At 43.5% G+C, this 15541-nt stretch overlaps 1 protein-coding gene across 2 annotated transcripts; it reads left to right on the top strand.

Annotated features, from left to right (window-relative positions):
- Nucleotides 1-1301: 1301 nt before the first annotated feature.
- MAPK1IP1L (mitogen-activated protein kinase 1 interacting protein 1 like) lies at nt 1302-14579 on the top strand. 2 transcript variants are annotated; one of them, XR_002103850.1, is made up of 5 exons: nt 1302-1387; nt 9243-9270; nt 9826-10539; nt 11398-11538; nt 14162-14579. XR_002103850.1 is itself a non-coding variant. In XM_019550971.1 (4 exons), the coding sequence occupies exons 2-4, from the start codon at nt 9247-9249 to the stop codon at nt 11407-11409; spliced, it is 750 nt and encodes a 249-aa protein (XP_019406516.1). In that variant the 5' UTR covers nt 1302-1387; nt 9243-9246; the 3' UTR covers nt 11410-14140. The 2 variants fall into 2 exon arrangements, 1 of the variants encoding a protein (XP_019406516.1); XM_019550971.1 differs by lacking the exon at nt 14162-14579 and having other exon boundaries at nt 11398-14140.
- Nucleotides 14580-15541: the final 962 nt, after the last annotated feature.

Genomic DNA, 15541 nt, shown 5'->3' with positions numbered 1-15541 from the left:
GAATGTACAACAGTTCCTAAATGACGTTTTCCCAGAGAAGTGGGTAGGCAGACGTGGACCAATTGTTTGGCCACCTCGTTCACCTGCCCTGTCGCCATTGGACTTCTTTTTATGGGGACATGTTAAAAGTGTAGTTAACTTGTCAAAACCACGTTCTTTGGGTGGAACTTAGGGCTAGGATCACCAGTGCAATTAGTGCAGTAACTCAAAAGCAACTGGGAAACGTTTTCAAGGAGTTGGAAGATCAGATTGAGCGCTGTATCATGATGCCTGGTGGTTATGTGTACTCTAGTTGTCCTAAAAATTTAACAAATTTGCTTTGAAATGCTGTTTACAGATTGTTTCTAGCGTACCTACAACCTAAGTTATTAAAGTTTAAAAGTCACAAAGACTTTATGAAGACCCTGTATACCATGCATGGTACAAGCTTTCATGAGCTGAAGCTTGCTTCATTACTGCTCATTTGTTTGCCTCTTCTAGCATTTGTCCCCCTGCCCTCTTTTTTAAATCACAGAAAACCAGGTTCCTTGTTGGGTAGTCTATAAGGTGCAAATCTACTTCTACATGATGTGAAGGCAAGGATTTCTTAGGGTGATGTCTTGTATTTGACCAACCACATAGTTTATCCCAACTGCATTTAGCCCAATGGAAGATCCCACCCAAAGAAATCTTTGCCTCTGGCACAGTTTCTAGTCCATAGCTGCTACAACATCGCTCTTACATTGCCACGGTAGGTGATGGGCAGAGGTAGGTAGGTGGATGGATCCATAGGTGGATGCAGGGACCCACAGCTGGGTGGGTGGATGGGTGTGGATGCATGGCAGGGTCAGTGGCTGGGTTGGTGATGGATGGAAGGAAGGATGGGTGTGTGCATGGACTGAGTCATGCCTGGGTGGGTGGATGGAAGAAAGGGGTGTGTGCATGGATGTGTGCATGGGTTGATCTGTGCCTGGGTGGATGATAGATGCATGGAAGGATGGGTGTGTGCATAGATTGATCGGTGGCTGGGTGGGTGTCGATGGATGGGTGGATGATAGATGGAAGGAAGGATGGGTGCGTGCATGGACTGATTCGTGGGTGGGTGGGTGCGTGGAGGTAGATAAGAGACAGACCCACCCCTTCCACCCCCACCTGGCAGTTCCGCGTGCCGCCGCTAGGGGCCTCCCTCTCCCAGCCCGGTCCGCACCACGTGACTCCCTCCCCTCCCCTCCGCATTCCAGCACGTGACGCGGGGAGCGCTGACCTGCGGAAGGGGCGGGACGAGCGCTCGTGCCCTTCCGGAGCGGAGTCAGGACGCGCTTGCGCTTCCGCTTCCGCCTGGGTCGTGCTGTCGCCGCTGCCGGGCCGCTTCCGCCTGCTCCTCCTCCTCGTCCCCGTCCCGCCTCAGGTAAGGGGAGGCCCCCCCGCCCTTGCAGTCCCGTCCGGAAGAAGCCGCGTGGGAGGCGGCGAGGTGCGGGGCCGTGTGTTGAGGGGCGCAGGGAGCCGCCCGTCGGGGTCGGGGGTCCGTCTTCTGGACGCCAACGGCCCTCGCGGCAGGGCAGGCGCCGTGCCGGACGAGCGTCGAGACGGGCCCTAGTGGGGCGATGCCGTCCATGTTCCTGGAGTCTAAAGAGCACGACGTACAAAAAACTATTATTCTTGGTTGCAAAATGATGCCTTTTATTAAACCAACCGGGAAAATCGCAAGAAAATGGTGCTTTTCTGCAAGCTTTTGGGGATCAAAGTCCCTTCGTCAGGCAAGGACCATTTTCCTGTAATTTCCCAGTTGGTTTAATAACAGGCATTGTTTTGCAGCCAAGATTAACGGTTTTTTGTATGGCGTCTTGTCTCGGGCCAATGTGGCTACCAAGTGCCGCCCTGCATATCGTATAAGCACTTTGTTAAAGAGGAAAATGCAGGTAATAAAGGGCCTTTCAACCCTGCAGATGATCGGGACTCGTGGTAGAGGTGATCTCCTTTATTAAACCAACTAGATTTTTGCAAAAATAAAAAAAACCCCTTTAATTGCAAGTTTTGAATTGTGTGCCTGAAAGCTTGCAATTAAATTTTTTTTCAATTTTTGCAAAAATCTAGTTGGTTTAATAAAAGATCATTACTACGAGTCCTGTTTGCCTTTTAATGTATATAAGCACTTCATAGCGTATAAGCACTTTGTCAAAGAGGAAAATGCAGGTAGTAAAGGGCTTTTCAACCTAGTGAGAAAAGGCTTAACAAGAGTTAGTTGGGACTCAAGGTAGAGAGTGATCTCTTAGTAGACCAGCTAGGTTTTTGGGGAAAAAAAGTCTCTAATTGCAAGCTTTTGGGCACAAACATCACACATCAGGAAAGTTCATATTTCATATGGAGGAGTCGATACATGTAATTAATTGCCTGCCCAGAGGACTAGTCCACCTTACTAGTTAAGAAAGGCGGGCCCAGAGGAGTAGTCCATCTGTTGACTCCTCTGAAATCCTATGAAATATGAACTTTCATTTCTACCCAGGAGAACTTTTATGATCTTTTCTCCAACGCCCAAAAGCTTGCAATTAAGGATCTTTTTTTCCCCAAAAATCTAGTCGGATCACCTCTACCACAAGTCCCAGTTACTTTTTCTTCTAGACCAATACAGCTGCAACCTGAATACCTAACAAGAATAAGTGGCTGGAAGCTGAAATTAGGTCAATTAAGACTGGACATAGGGCAGTCATTTTTAACAGGAAGGATTGAACCTGCCCATGGAAATAATGCGTTATCTTCAGATGGGCAGTAAACACCTTTCTGGAAGGAATACTTTTAGCCCAGGGGTGGGCCATGTGTGGCCCACATAGATCTGTCCTGCAGAGCTGTGGGTCCAGGTGGCTGGGAGCTATGTCCACACTGCAGCTGGAGGGCAGGGAGAAGCAGCAGTGGCCAAGTTTGGACGTGGATCCAAAAACCTGGGGACCGCTGTTCTAACCAAATACAAATTACGCTTCAGTTAAACCCAGGTTATTGGGTTCATTACATGGGTAGCAGAATGTCCTTTTAGTTGCATGCAACCAGGTCCCTTCTGGCCTTAAGCTTTATGGAGCTGAGAATTGGCTGCCCAGTGCAAACAGATGGTGGAAGAACAAAAATGTAATGGGACAATGAGCAGAAATCCCACAGGGGAAGGACAAGAAATATTAGTATGGAGGAAGTTACATGCCTGCCAGACCAAGGCTCTTAAATGGTTTGTTTGGGGGGTGGGGTTTGGATGATGGGAGACAATTATTTTGAAGAACGATTCCCCTTATATGCAAATTTACTTTGTCTTCTTGGAATCCTAGGTAATTGTTACCACTGACTGTGTATTTATGGCATTTGTCCCTTTGTTCTTCCTTATGTCTACCTCAAAAATAGTCTGGAAACTTCTGACAAGATTTAAAAGCCCTACTCCAGCCCTTTTCTAGTTGGGACAAAGATAATGGTGGTATTGAGAGCGAGATTAACCTGCTAATGTTGAATGATTTAACTGCTTAATCTACTCCCTCCACGTGTACTAGTCATTTATAGCTCATAATGATGCATGGTTATGAGGTCAGAGTCGATGATGCATATAGGGTGTGTTGGCCTGTCTTCTGATAAATCATGAAATGTGAGAAAGGAAAGCATGATAGACTGACGCAGTGATTGAAGGAAAGAGCTGTAGGAACTTGACCATGGGATAAACTTTAGGGTGTCTCTTTTATACTTGATCATACATTTACGGTTTTGCCACCACTATTATTTGTTTGGACTGTGGAAAAAGAAATCAGAATCATTGGCATAGCTGTGCAGAGCAAAACTCATAATGTAGGTGCAGTTATACTAGGTAGGAAGTCCTTTTGCTGTTTTAGTTTATTCTGTTCAGTGAACTGGGTTAAACTGTGCTGACAGAAGAGCTCTTTGCCAGGAAGGGGGTTGTGCAGGCAAACTAGTTTTAAGGATAGACCTACAAATAGAAGAGAAATGACCCTGCCCCCTAAAATATCTAATCTAAAAATTATAAAAGGATACAGAAATGAACACACTGCAAAGGCAAGAGGTAAAAACTCCTGTGTTAGTTTTAGGTACCTTTGGCAGCATGATTAGTATTTCAAATAATACCTCTGGGCAGGGTTTTGTTTTTTTTTTTGGGGGGGGGTGTTGGTAATGAATGTGTATGTGAGGGGGTGGAAACAGGATTGGGGAAACCACAGAGAATATCATGCTGGGTGCTGGAAGTGGGGTGGTGTTGGAGGTTAGAGGGAGTAGCAGGTAGTCGGACATACTTAGGAAAGAATTCATAATCCTGAAAAGTTGGTGTAGAGGCCACTTGTGATTTCGGGGAGTGAAGGCAGTTTGCTGGTTCTCCTGTGACCTGGGAACTTCTAAAGGCAGAAGGCAGACAAGGTTCGTTGGGTGAATCTGATATCTTTTATTAGACCAACTAAATAGACCAACACAACCTACACCTCTCTAAAGGCAGAAGGATTTCATAGCCTCCCTGGAGGCCTCTCCATACCTGGTTGTTGGTGGTTAAGATTGGAGTCTGCTGCAAGGCTGTACATTGTGTGTCTAGGGGAGGAATGAGAGGGTCTAGCAGACCCTCTGAGGGTCAGCTATGGGTAAAGGATGAGGGAGGCATTCGGGGCAGGCTCCAAATTAACCCTGATAGTCCTGGGTAAAGATTTGGGTTGATTTGGTGTCTCAAAGCAACCAGATCTGTCCCAATGGCCTGGCGCTGCCAAGTTCCTGTGCTAAAATTTACTCTTGGGAAGAAGGGACAGTTTCCAAGGGTGGAGGAGGGGCCTTTCCTTTTGTTTTTATAGTCTTATCTTGCAGCAGAATGGATAGAGACAGGACTTTGACATCAACGTTGCTAACTCTAATCTTTCCTGTTCCCTGCCAAACTATTTAAACCATAATAAGTCCTCTGCTCCCAGCCCCTGAAAAAGAATAGTTTGAAAATTGCTTCAGCCTCTAAACTCTGGTGCAAAAACTGTCAGTTAATTTAGTTGGTTTCATTTTTCTTCCTCTCGACATGTAATAGCACTTGTGTAATTCTCGTCTAGGAGGCACGTAGCAAAACTGTTCAAGCTGAAACTCAGATTCCATTTACGGCTAGCCCCAACTTTTGCACAAGATACAGTCAGTGCATTTATTTGCTGCACTTCCCTGTAACACTGAGTTCATTAACTTTAAGTAAAATAATTGGATGGTCTCAGGTTAAGTACTTTAAAATAGTTCATAAGATTTTCAGGAATCGGTTTAATGTTTTGCTTCATGATTTTTTTTTTTTAATTGATGCACTTCCACTATGCCATTGAGGTTATTCATAAACGTAAAAGTAGTACTTATAGTCCTGCCATGATAAATGATGCGTGTGTGTGGGGGGGGTCCCCCAGTAGCTGACCCAAAAGTGCCGGCGATGGACCTAGAAGTGCTTCCCTGCATCCCACCCACACGACCTTCGCATCCCACTGGTTGAGAAACACTACCTTAATGCATTTTATAGTTTGGACTACCTTAATGCATTTTATAGTTTGGTGGCTTGTTTGTTTTTTAAGTTAGCTTTAGATTTATGAAAAGGGAAGGGGCAGGGATATGGTAAAACAACATAAATCTAAGACTAAGGTTACTGAATGGTGTTCCTTTGACCTGCCCCATTCATGTCTTTAAACTTTATCCTACTTCTACTAGGCTTAAGAATCAGGTTGACTTGGGAAATAATAACTGTCACTAAAGCCTCTTGTTCCAGGCTTTATCCCTCCAGTGTAAAGGAATAAAACAATTGTGTTTTTAAATTCTTGTTCAGTATCTTTGTTCTGTGACAAGATTTGACTGGTTTACTGGTATTAGTTGAATAATTGTCATGTATGGTGGTTGAACAGTGTAGAAGGTACTTTGTATATAGCTGTTGACAAACTTATTTGGTGTTGTCAAATTCTGGATAACTGCTCCTTTCAGCCAGCCCCACTTCTTCCCTTCCTTGACTTACGATCTTCCTCAGTTCTGCAATAGATGATGGACCTCAAAAACGACTCCGAAAAAGACATCCATCTGCTCCATTTCTCTGCCCTCTGTGATTTATAGTGTACTGACAGGTCTCTGATTTTTAATCTTGTTCTGTATCCCTTCCACCTCTTTCCTGATTATCTTTAATCAATTAGCAGGAAGGCTTTATTATTATTATGTCAAATAAGCTATTTTAATCTTAAATTGGTGCTTTTTATTTACTTATTTTTTTTTTTAGAATTTAAGTCTCATTGGTTTCGCTTTTATTAGCCAGGAGCTAGCCGTACAGATCTATATTACAGTACCTCTGTATAGCTCATCATAAGTTTGCTTAGATGCTCCCATTTTTGTTAAATGATGAGGAATGGCCTTTTTCTTATTTACTAGATTGTTATGTTCATGTCCAGCTATGTGCACATGGAAATAAAAAAAATTAATAAAGTGCATTTAAATAATTTTTTAAAAATTGTATTTAGTCAAATAATAGGTGATGATCTATCAAAGTTCATAAACTAATAGCAAGATTTATGTTTTCCCTTAAACTAGGGGTGCTAAACTCACCCAGCTCCCTGGGCCAGACCCAGCCTGCAGGGCCTCCTGCAGGCTGGATCCAGATGTGGAAGTGGCCTCCACTGGGGTTGACATGGCTGTTGCTCTCCTGCTGCTGCTAATGCACATCCCCGGTGGAGCCTAGATTGCAGTGGTGGGCTTGGCCTCTCCAGGAGCCCTGCAGGTCATATGACATGGCTTTCTGACCTGGATTCAGCCTCTAGGTCTTGCATTAATGCTTGTACCTTAAAGGAAATATGAGGAGTTGGTGATTTGAACTGGTTATTTCTAGACATCAACCCCTTCAAGACTCTAGAAGTAGCAGATCTCATCCTCTGGCTGCTAGTTTATCTTCATAGAGTGGATGAAGAAAGCTGAATTTCTTGCTTTCTCACCTCTGTGTGAACTTGTTTTTCAACTAGTACGGTTCAGTAAACTGAAATGAAGAAAATGGTCTTTTCTGCCGATGCAGAGAACATATTGCCAGAAGCTGATTTAGTACCTTAAGCAAAAGCTAGTTCCATTGACTTCCACAGGCTCCGTGTAGTTTGACTTCCTTTAAAACTTTTTAGCAAGAAGTATTTCTCAAACTATTTTCATTTTTAACTATTATAACAGATTATGCTAAATTGAGGTTTGAATATGTTGAGTTTTAAAATAAGTTATTCATATCCTGTCGATTTGCATCCTAGGCTTAGGAGTTGATCTCAGGGCTGACATTTACGCTGCCTGGCCACAGATTGATACAGAGATGCAGAGGTGCCACTCCAGGGACAATCCCTAGTAGGGTAGTTGATGTGCCTTTGCTCTCAGGTTGCTGAAGAGGGTTGTCCTTTGTGGTTTCTGTTTGGGTGTTGTTCTTGCATTCTTTTTTGATAGTGCTGTGTCTGCTTTACAGTGTTACCCCACCGCGCAGCTTTTTACTTTGAGAGAGAAAGTAGAACCATGGGGTTTTTTTCCCCACTCCTCCTCCCTAGGAGCTTCCTGCTGTTGGTGAGGGAAGAGGAGTATAATTGTTTCCACTTATTCCTCCTTCCCTGCTTCTGGCCACACAGATGTAGGTGTCTGTGCATTTGTCCCTCTAGGCTTCTGGTTGTTGCCACAGTTTTTCCCCTGCCCATTCTTCTTGATATTGGACATCTTTTTTAATGAGTAGTCGGATTCCAGATCTTGCTGTGTCTCAGTTTGCGGAAGGAGCAGATTGAAATTAATTTATCAGGTTTGCCGCTGTTGTGCGGATCCAGACAACAGCTTTGAAGACTGCCAGGGCTGGTTGGTTTTCACCCTGCCGCAGTTTGGGTAGGTTCCTGGTAAGCCATTCCCAATCTTTGTGTGTGACCACCCTTACAGTGCAAGCTGCAATGCCAGAATTATGTTTCTGTGGGTGTCGCACCTCCAGCTTTGAGAGTGCCTCATTTGAGCAGCACTAGACTGGTTGGTTGTGATGCACAAGCATGGCATTTGTTTAATCACTTCATATTTTGAAGGTTATCTCTGTAATTTGAATAGTACATTTTTAGACCTATTTAAAATAAGACCGTAGGACATGCCTATGTGCAGCTGGGTTATTTTTGACTATTCCACAGGTGCAAGGAATGCACAAAAGATACCACGTATGAAACTTTGTAGGTACCCTTGTGCTTCTGAGGATTATGCTTGGGCAGTAGAGGGCCAGTTTGCTCTTCAATGAGAGTACCATATTTTTTCACACACAACACCCTCCCCAGTATAATATTTTATTTATTTATTTTAAATGTTATGAAAACATTTTGTGCCCCCCTTCCCCCAAAGTTATAGTTGCAGGGAGCCAAGAGAACCTCATCTTCAGCTGATATTTTCCTGCTTAACTAAAGCCCTTTCTACTGCTGAATATTGGTCTCCATGGGTCTTGAAAAGAGCTGTGAAATAGGAGGAGAGACCAGAAGCCGGAGCAGCATAATTCCACTAAGGAAGCTAACTTTTCTTGGGGGAATTCAAGGCCATTAAAAAGAAGAGATGATCTTTAACACCTGTAAAGTGAAGAACAATGGGCCATTAACTGAATGGCCTATTAATAGCCCATTGACTCCTTCAGCTGCCTTGAAGCTAACACCAGAGTTGCTGCGCTGCAAAGCAAGGATCACAGCAGGCTGCAAAAAATCTGCTTCCTGTGTAATACATTCACCCCAGTTTTAGGGGGGGGTCTAATTTTGGGGATGGAAAGTGTGTGCTGTATGCAAGAGAATATGTACCCGTATGTTTAACAAGCTTTAACTTGAATACAGTGACTGGGAAGTTGAAGCAAATCAACTGAAGTTAAGTGCCTTCCTGTAGACAAGCCCTTATATTTTGTAGAAGCTGAGATGACATTTGCCTAGGCAAATGTCCAACTTGTCAATAAATGGATATTACAGGTTCTGGATATAAGATCCAGGATGGCCAGATTCTCCCTGTTTACTGATTTGGGTCCCTTTATGTGGTTATAATCCTAATATAGATGAGGGCTATACTAAAGCTCTGTCTCTTCACCCACTGCAGAGCTGCTTGAGGCTGTACTGGTAACAGATGGGTATCTGTTCAAGTCTAAATCATCAAAGCAAAACTATGTTGAGCAGTACTACCACTTGGAGTGTATGCAGCAGTTTCTCTGTTTCTAGGCAGATAGCCAGCTTCCTTACAAGCTGTGGCCTGAAACACTTGCGGAATTATTTTTAATCAACTTCGCTTTTACTTTTCAGTAAAATGTCTGGAGCTGATGACTTTTCGGTAAGTAATCCTACCACTTTCCTTTCTCTGAGATCATGTGGTCCAGCCACTTGATTCTGAATTCCAGATGTAATGGTTCAAGAAATGGGGAGGTCAGCCCTGGGAGCCTTTTTCTTTGCTGCTGTGGGTGTTATGCTAGCTCTGAAGTGGGCATAGCACACTGCCATGCTGAGTGTACAGTGTGTGCTGTCTGACTTGTGCAAACTTTCAGATCTGATACCATTCTTGAACTGTAAATTCTATTTGTTGCTTTCAGTGTGGCTGGGTAGGAAACTTTTAAAGGCTTTTTGAATCTGTTTTTGAGAAATTACTCGCTGCTTCATGCAGTAGTTCACCTCCTTGCCCTTGGGTTTTTATAATTACTGCATGTCCATATATCTTTTCTTTTCATCTTAAAGGATAAAAAAAATGCCATTTGTCTCGCCTTAGCAGCACCAGATGCAGCCTGTTCTCCCTCCCCAGTAATACAATACTCAAAAAGTAATAGACTGTCAGGCACAGCAGATGATTGCCATCGTGGGCAGCGTGCATTCTCATCACTGCTTTATTTTTCAGTTGGCAGATGCTTTACCAGATCAGTCACCTGCTAAAGCCTCCAAAGTGAGCAACACAAAACCCAGTCAGCAACCTGGGCAGCCACCGCAAGGTTGGCCAGCTTCTAATCCTTGGAACAACCCGAGTGCTCCACCAGCAGGGCCATCTGGATTGCCACCAAATACATCCGCCTCCAATGTGCCATTTGGCCCACCACCAACAGGAATGTATCCTTCAATGCCCCCTGGACCACCTGCTCCATTTCCTCCTCCTCCTACTGGACCCTCTTGCCCTCCTCCTACTGGTCCATATCCACCCCCAGCTGTTCCAGGTCCTGTCCCACCAGGGCAGTATCCTCCACCAAATATGCCCTTTCCAGAGCTTCCACGACCATATGGTGGTCCAACAGAGCCAGCTGCACCTCCTGCTCCTGTTGGGCCATGGGGATCCATGCCCTCTGCAGCATGGGGACCAACAATGGGAGGGCAGTATCCTGCACCTAGCATGCCATACCCACCCCCAGGGCCATATTCCACTCCTACCCAGACACCAGGGGCTGCACCCACAGTGCCATGGGGTACTGTCCCACCTGGACCATGGGGACCTTCACCACCAGGTCCATTCCCTCCACCCACAGGATCTTATCCGGCTCCAGGACTGTACCCGACACCCCCTAATCCTTTTCAAGTGCCGTCTGCTCCTGCTGGTGCTCCATCAATGCCTGGTGGCCCCCATGTGAGTATTTTAATATTGCTATGTCAGACGTTGCCAAAATTCCTTCTGTTAAAAATGGTAGACCTGGATAGTATAAGACCCGTTAGCAAAAAGTATGGCCTCTTGGAACAGCCAGCTGCTTAATGCCAAACTCCCTGTTGAGGAGAGCAAAATGTACCAAAATGTTTGGCGTAAGCAATTATCATAGAAAATTAAGGTTGGAATGGACTCAGGAGGTTATCTAGTCCTTCTAGCTTGGACTTTGAAATACTGTTACACTTGTATTAATATAACAGTGATCTCTAGGTCTGCATTTTATGGTCCTAAAAATACTTAGCAGTTTAGCAGTAGCTTTGGTTGGCTCTCTCTGAGCACAAATTAAAAATGGGAAGAATTCAACTCTCTATACAAATAGACAAAAATAGACCAGGGCTGTCTACCTGGCATCCCACCAGGAGTTAAGTTGTAGCCCTCCAGGTTCCTGCCCTGCTGTAACCCCCCTTATGTGTTGCAGATGGAGTCTCCAGGCTCCCCCTCCTTCCCCTGGCTTCTGTATTTTGTGCTTGCATGAGGAGGGGGCATTCACATGGGGTGGTTGTAGTTGATGTGGGGGTAGGGTTGGGTGCTCAGTGCATTGAAAGGGGGCATCCATGCAGCCCATGGGGCCCATGAACCTCACTGGTGCAGCCTGTGGAGCATGCGGCCCCTGGCCACTAAGAAGTTTGACAGCCCTGATAGACATGTGCTAAAACACGGTAGTAGCGATTTGACTTGTATGCTTATCTTGAGAGAGACTGCTTTCAACTGTGCTTAAGAATGGGTTACTGTCTAGATGCTGTACATTGACCTTATATTTTATTGGGTTGTTTTTTTTCACAGCCTTACCGTTGAACACATGCTGGGCAACAAAGTACTGTAGCTTTCCACCTCCAACTGATATTTACAGAGATTTTTACAACTTTTGTTTCAGTAATGTTTGGGGTCGTGAAGAGCACTCGCCTCTTGTACATGCATTTTGAGGTATGAAGGAGCAACCTGCATAAATTTAACGTGCTGGCATCATGTTTTGTTTTGTTAAAATGACTTAAGATGAGCAAGCAGAAAAATCGATCCTGTAGTTCTTGGACAGATGTTCTTGGGAGGGTGGGGGTGAGGGGGAAATGGAAGTTGCCAAGTAAGGATTATAAAATCAGGCCCAAAGATTAACTAAAATGTTTAATCTTAAATTTCAATGACTGCTTTAAGTGTAGATGCCAGACTTGTGCTGGTCGTTAAATGGATGGATAGTCATATGTCATGTTGGAATTTTCAGGTTCATCCAAAATGTCAATAAAAGCAATGTACTTTGAGATTTTTATTTTTTTTTCCCCGAGAGGTCTAATTTAAACATGCTACAGTAATCCAGCAAACTAAGGAGGATCAGAGCATGTGAATTTGAAGGTGTTCTCAGCATTTTGTATATACTCATTCTCTGTCTGAGACTCTAACAGAGAAACTATGTATTGAAATACTTGGTCTGACTTGTGCGCACACCTGTTCATACTCACCAACAGGTATTTCTGTGCAAATCAAGTACCTGGATGTGCAGTTAATTAACTTGGAATGAACAAATGTGAGGTTTGTGCATGCAAACAAAGGTATGATTTTGCCACTCCAGATTACAAAGTGGTAGCTGGAAGTTTGGCTTTGTCTGCATAAGGATAACTAATTCCCACTGGAGTGTCGGTACTTACTTCCCTGTCTTGTAACCTGGGTTGTAATTATTTGAGATTGACTTGGCTGCTGAGTTGTGTACACTCTGCACATTTTATTCATAATCCCTGGAAATGAGGCCTGAGATTAAGAGTACAAATGACAAAACGGCAAAAAAATTGCTTCTGGCATTGCACATAGTCCTACTAGATACACCAGGCCTTGGGCTGCATCTCCCTTCTGCCCTATTTGGAAATGAGCTGGTCTTGTCGGAGCTCCAGTGAATGTGGTATTGGGGTAGTCCTTTGTTCTGACCTATGTGTATATTGTGTATTGTACCTCACCAAATGACCTGATACGGTTTGGGGCGAGCTGAACGACTAGATGTCTGTGCTCTGCTGCAGAGCTGCCTTTCACCTGAATGGATATTGCAGTCCGTTTTATCCTCCTGCCAGTTCTCTTGGACAGAACAAACCTTTTTAGCTATTTTTAGGGGACTATTGCAACAGTAGTTTTGCATCATGCTGAGACTTGGGCATTCACGATGGTACTTGATGAGCTAGGCTTTGTAACCATGGAAAAAAAATCATGTTATCCCAGCTGGGGAAATCCTAACTCCACCTTGGTAGGTGGAATTAAAAACATAAGGGAATTAGTGATACTGATGACAGCTCATTAGGAAGTCCCTTCGTCTTGTGGATCTGTGAAAACAAGATAACTTTCTTTTCCCCTTCCTTGCCATGGCCTCCTGCATGCACGTAATAAACTTTTAAAAAATAAACTGGGTTGCCTGGTAGTAAGACTTGTTAGGCTGGCTTAACCTCCATGGCAATCGCAAAAGCCCTGGCATCTTTTTCAGGGCAGAGCAGTCTGCTGTGGAGCTGTGGTTGTTCTAACATATTGCCATGGGGTCTGATAGCCAGGATAAATCTGTCTATATTAGGAAGAAAATAGTGGCACTGAACACAATAAAACAAAGGATTGTCCCTAACGCTTCAACGTAAATCATAGCATTTTTGAGTCCTAGAAATAAGAACCAGAAACTTTATTTTTCTGTAAGATTTTTCTCATAATTTTAGTGTAGGACGCTATCCCTATAGAATAGGAATAAGAAAAAATTCAATTCAAGAGTATATTTGCCTAGATTTCCCCACTACTAATTAATTCTACATCTGACTCAATAAAATGTGCATTTGATGTCTGCACCCTTACTTTTGTAAATCTAATGAAAACTTTTTATTTAAATGAATGAATTCTACTAGTGATATTCCTGTTTGAACTTGCACTGCTCTGGATCTCTTGATCAGGGAATGAAAAGATGTAGAAAAGGCTCTAGTGAGTACTGGGGAATGGAGATTTTCCCAAAGTAGATTCTTTAGGTTCTTCCTGAAATAGGCAGGATTTATTACTGGAAAGTCTAGGCTAAAATTCAGATACGTATGGGACATTTTTTTTTCGATGTATATGCGTATTTCTTGAAGTCATGAAAACTGTTTCCTAGCCCCTTTGTTTTGTGAGCAAGGCTCCTTGCATAGCAGTGAAAGGGTTTACCTGTTAATCTATTGTATAAAAACTCCAGTTGTCCCTATATGCTGTGTAGTAACTTTATCACATGTTATGTCAAGTGTGAGCAACTTCTGGCCTGAAGCTTTCGCGATGGACTTTGTACATTTCTATGCATCATTTGAGTTAAATTGCTGAGAAGTTTGTTTTTGACTTGTGCTTTGAGATCGACATACTGCATTTGTTTACAATACGAAATATAAGCAATCACATCTTTAAAGTATAGATTATCACCTGCTGCTGTATTTTCTTTAGATGAGACAAATATTGCTGTATGATAGTGAGAAGCTATAAATACAGGATTTGATATTTTTTGAAAATGCTGTCACTTTTGTATAAGATTAGACATTAAACGTATTTTCAAAACTGTTGCGTTCCTGTCCTTCAGTTACTGCTTTATCCCTCTGCCATGCATCAAAGTACAAATTGCACCAGGATGGGGAATGGCAACCCTGAGTAGAGAAACCAAGGAGAAGGTGACTATACAGATTCACGGAAGTTTAAGGCCGAAAGGGACTGTGTCAGACCATCCAGTCCAGCCCTCCCTGCTCTGGTCAGGAAAGACTGCTGGGGTCAAACAACCCCAGCAAGGTGTGCATCCAGTCTCCTTTTGACGAGCTGTAAAAGTGTGTTGCTATCGTAACCAAGATCTTCTACTTGATTGTCATTTAGAATAAACATGTTTTCTTATTTGTTCAATTTATATGCTGCCCTTTACCACATGGGCTCAGAGCAGCTTAAAATAAAAGAATGAAATAATGTATAATAAAAAGTAACAAAATAAAGCAAAAACCTCCTCAACAGTATACCAGCCTACCTCAGTATGCTAAATGTTTGTACAAATTGGAATGTTTTACAGCACTTTTGAAGGATGCCCAGTCTCGGGTTTTGCACTCAGAAACAGTTGATTTCTGCAAGATCCTGGCACTTGATTTTAAAGGTTGTTATAAATACGGATGTGACTGCAGTAGCAGTGTAACACATTAGGCCAGTGGTTTTCAAACTTCCTGAAGTTGCAGAACCCTTTTATATCACTTGTGCCATAGAGCCCCTACCTCCAAGCTAAAGACGAACGGTGACCTGACCTGGCAACGGCAGGGCACCACGTTCCAGCCTGATCTCTTTCACCCTCAGTCTCCTTGCAGAAGCCCTGGTGGCCTACTGCAGAGCCACAACATTGAAAATCACCGCATTAGGCTGTGTGTGTGGAGCCTGCTTTTAAAACTGCTTTGATATACTCCTGTCCAGTTACCTTTAGCTAAGCTGTTAAAGCCTCCTGCCCCTTTTGGTATCCTTGTTTAAAGTCGGGGAAGAAAGGCAGTGTGCTGAACTGAAGACCCCTTTTCCTAAGCTAGGCACTGTGTATACACGCACTCTTTGTAGGATATGGTAAGTTGTGATATCTTGCAGGAAGAAAACATGTTGAGCTCATTGGCTCCACTCATGACCTCTAAAGTTACACTCCGGTCTTATGGAGGAAGTAAAATATTCACCTCAAAGATGTAAAATTGAGGTGGGTTTGTTTTCCATCACTTGTCACCTTCAAGCTGGAGAGAATATAACCAAGTTAAGAGATGAAGAAAAACTGAATTACCTATTGACAACACCAGCTCTTTTTGGGTGTTTATATATGTGCTCCAAGGGGCATGGGGGGGGCGTGATTTAATTAGATCAGCTCCAATCTCTAATTAAAACACCTCGAGTGGTCACATGTACCAGTATCCCTGCCCTGAAAAATGGCAGCAGGGGGACTTTAATGCACATCAAA

The sequence above is a fragment of the Crocodylus porosus genome, unplaced genomic scaffold (genome assembly GCF_001723895.1).
Source record: "Crocodylus porosus isolate Cpor-Errol unplaced genomic scaffold, CroPor_comp1, whole genome shotgun sequence".
NCBI lineage: Eukaryota > Metazoa > Chordata > Crocodylia > Crocodylidae > Crocodylus > Crocodylus porosus.
The sequence above is the reverse complement of the archived record's forward strand: the minus strand, read 5'-3'. Positions and strand labels throughout refer to the sequence as shown.

Bases quoted from the DNA above. Each gene is read 5' to 3' on its own strand.
- MAPK1IP1L (XM_019550971.1), top strand. From the start codon at position 9,247: ATGTCTGGAGCTGATGACTTTTCG. The intron at 9,271-9,825 runs GTAAGTAATCCT...TTTATTTTTCAG, and splicing joins CTGGAGCTGATGACTTTTCG to TTGGCAGATGCTTTACCAGA.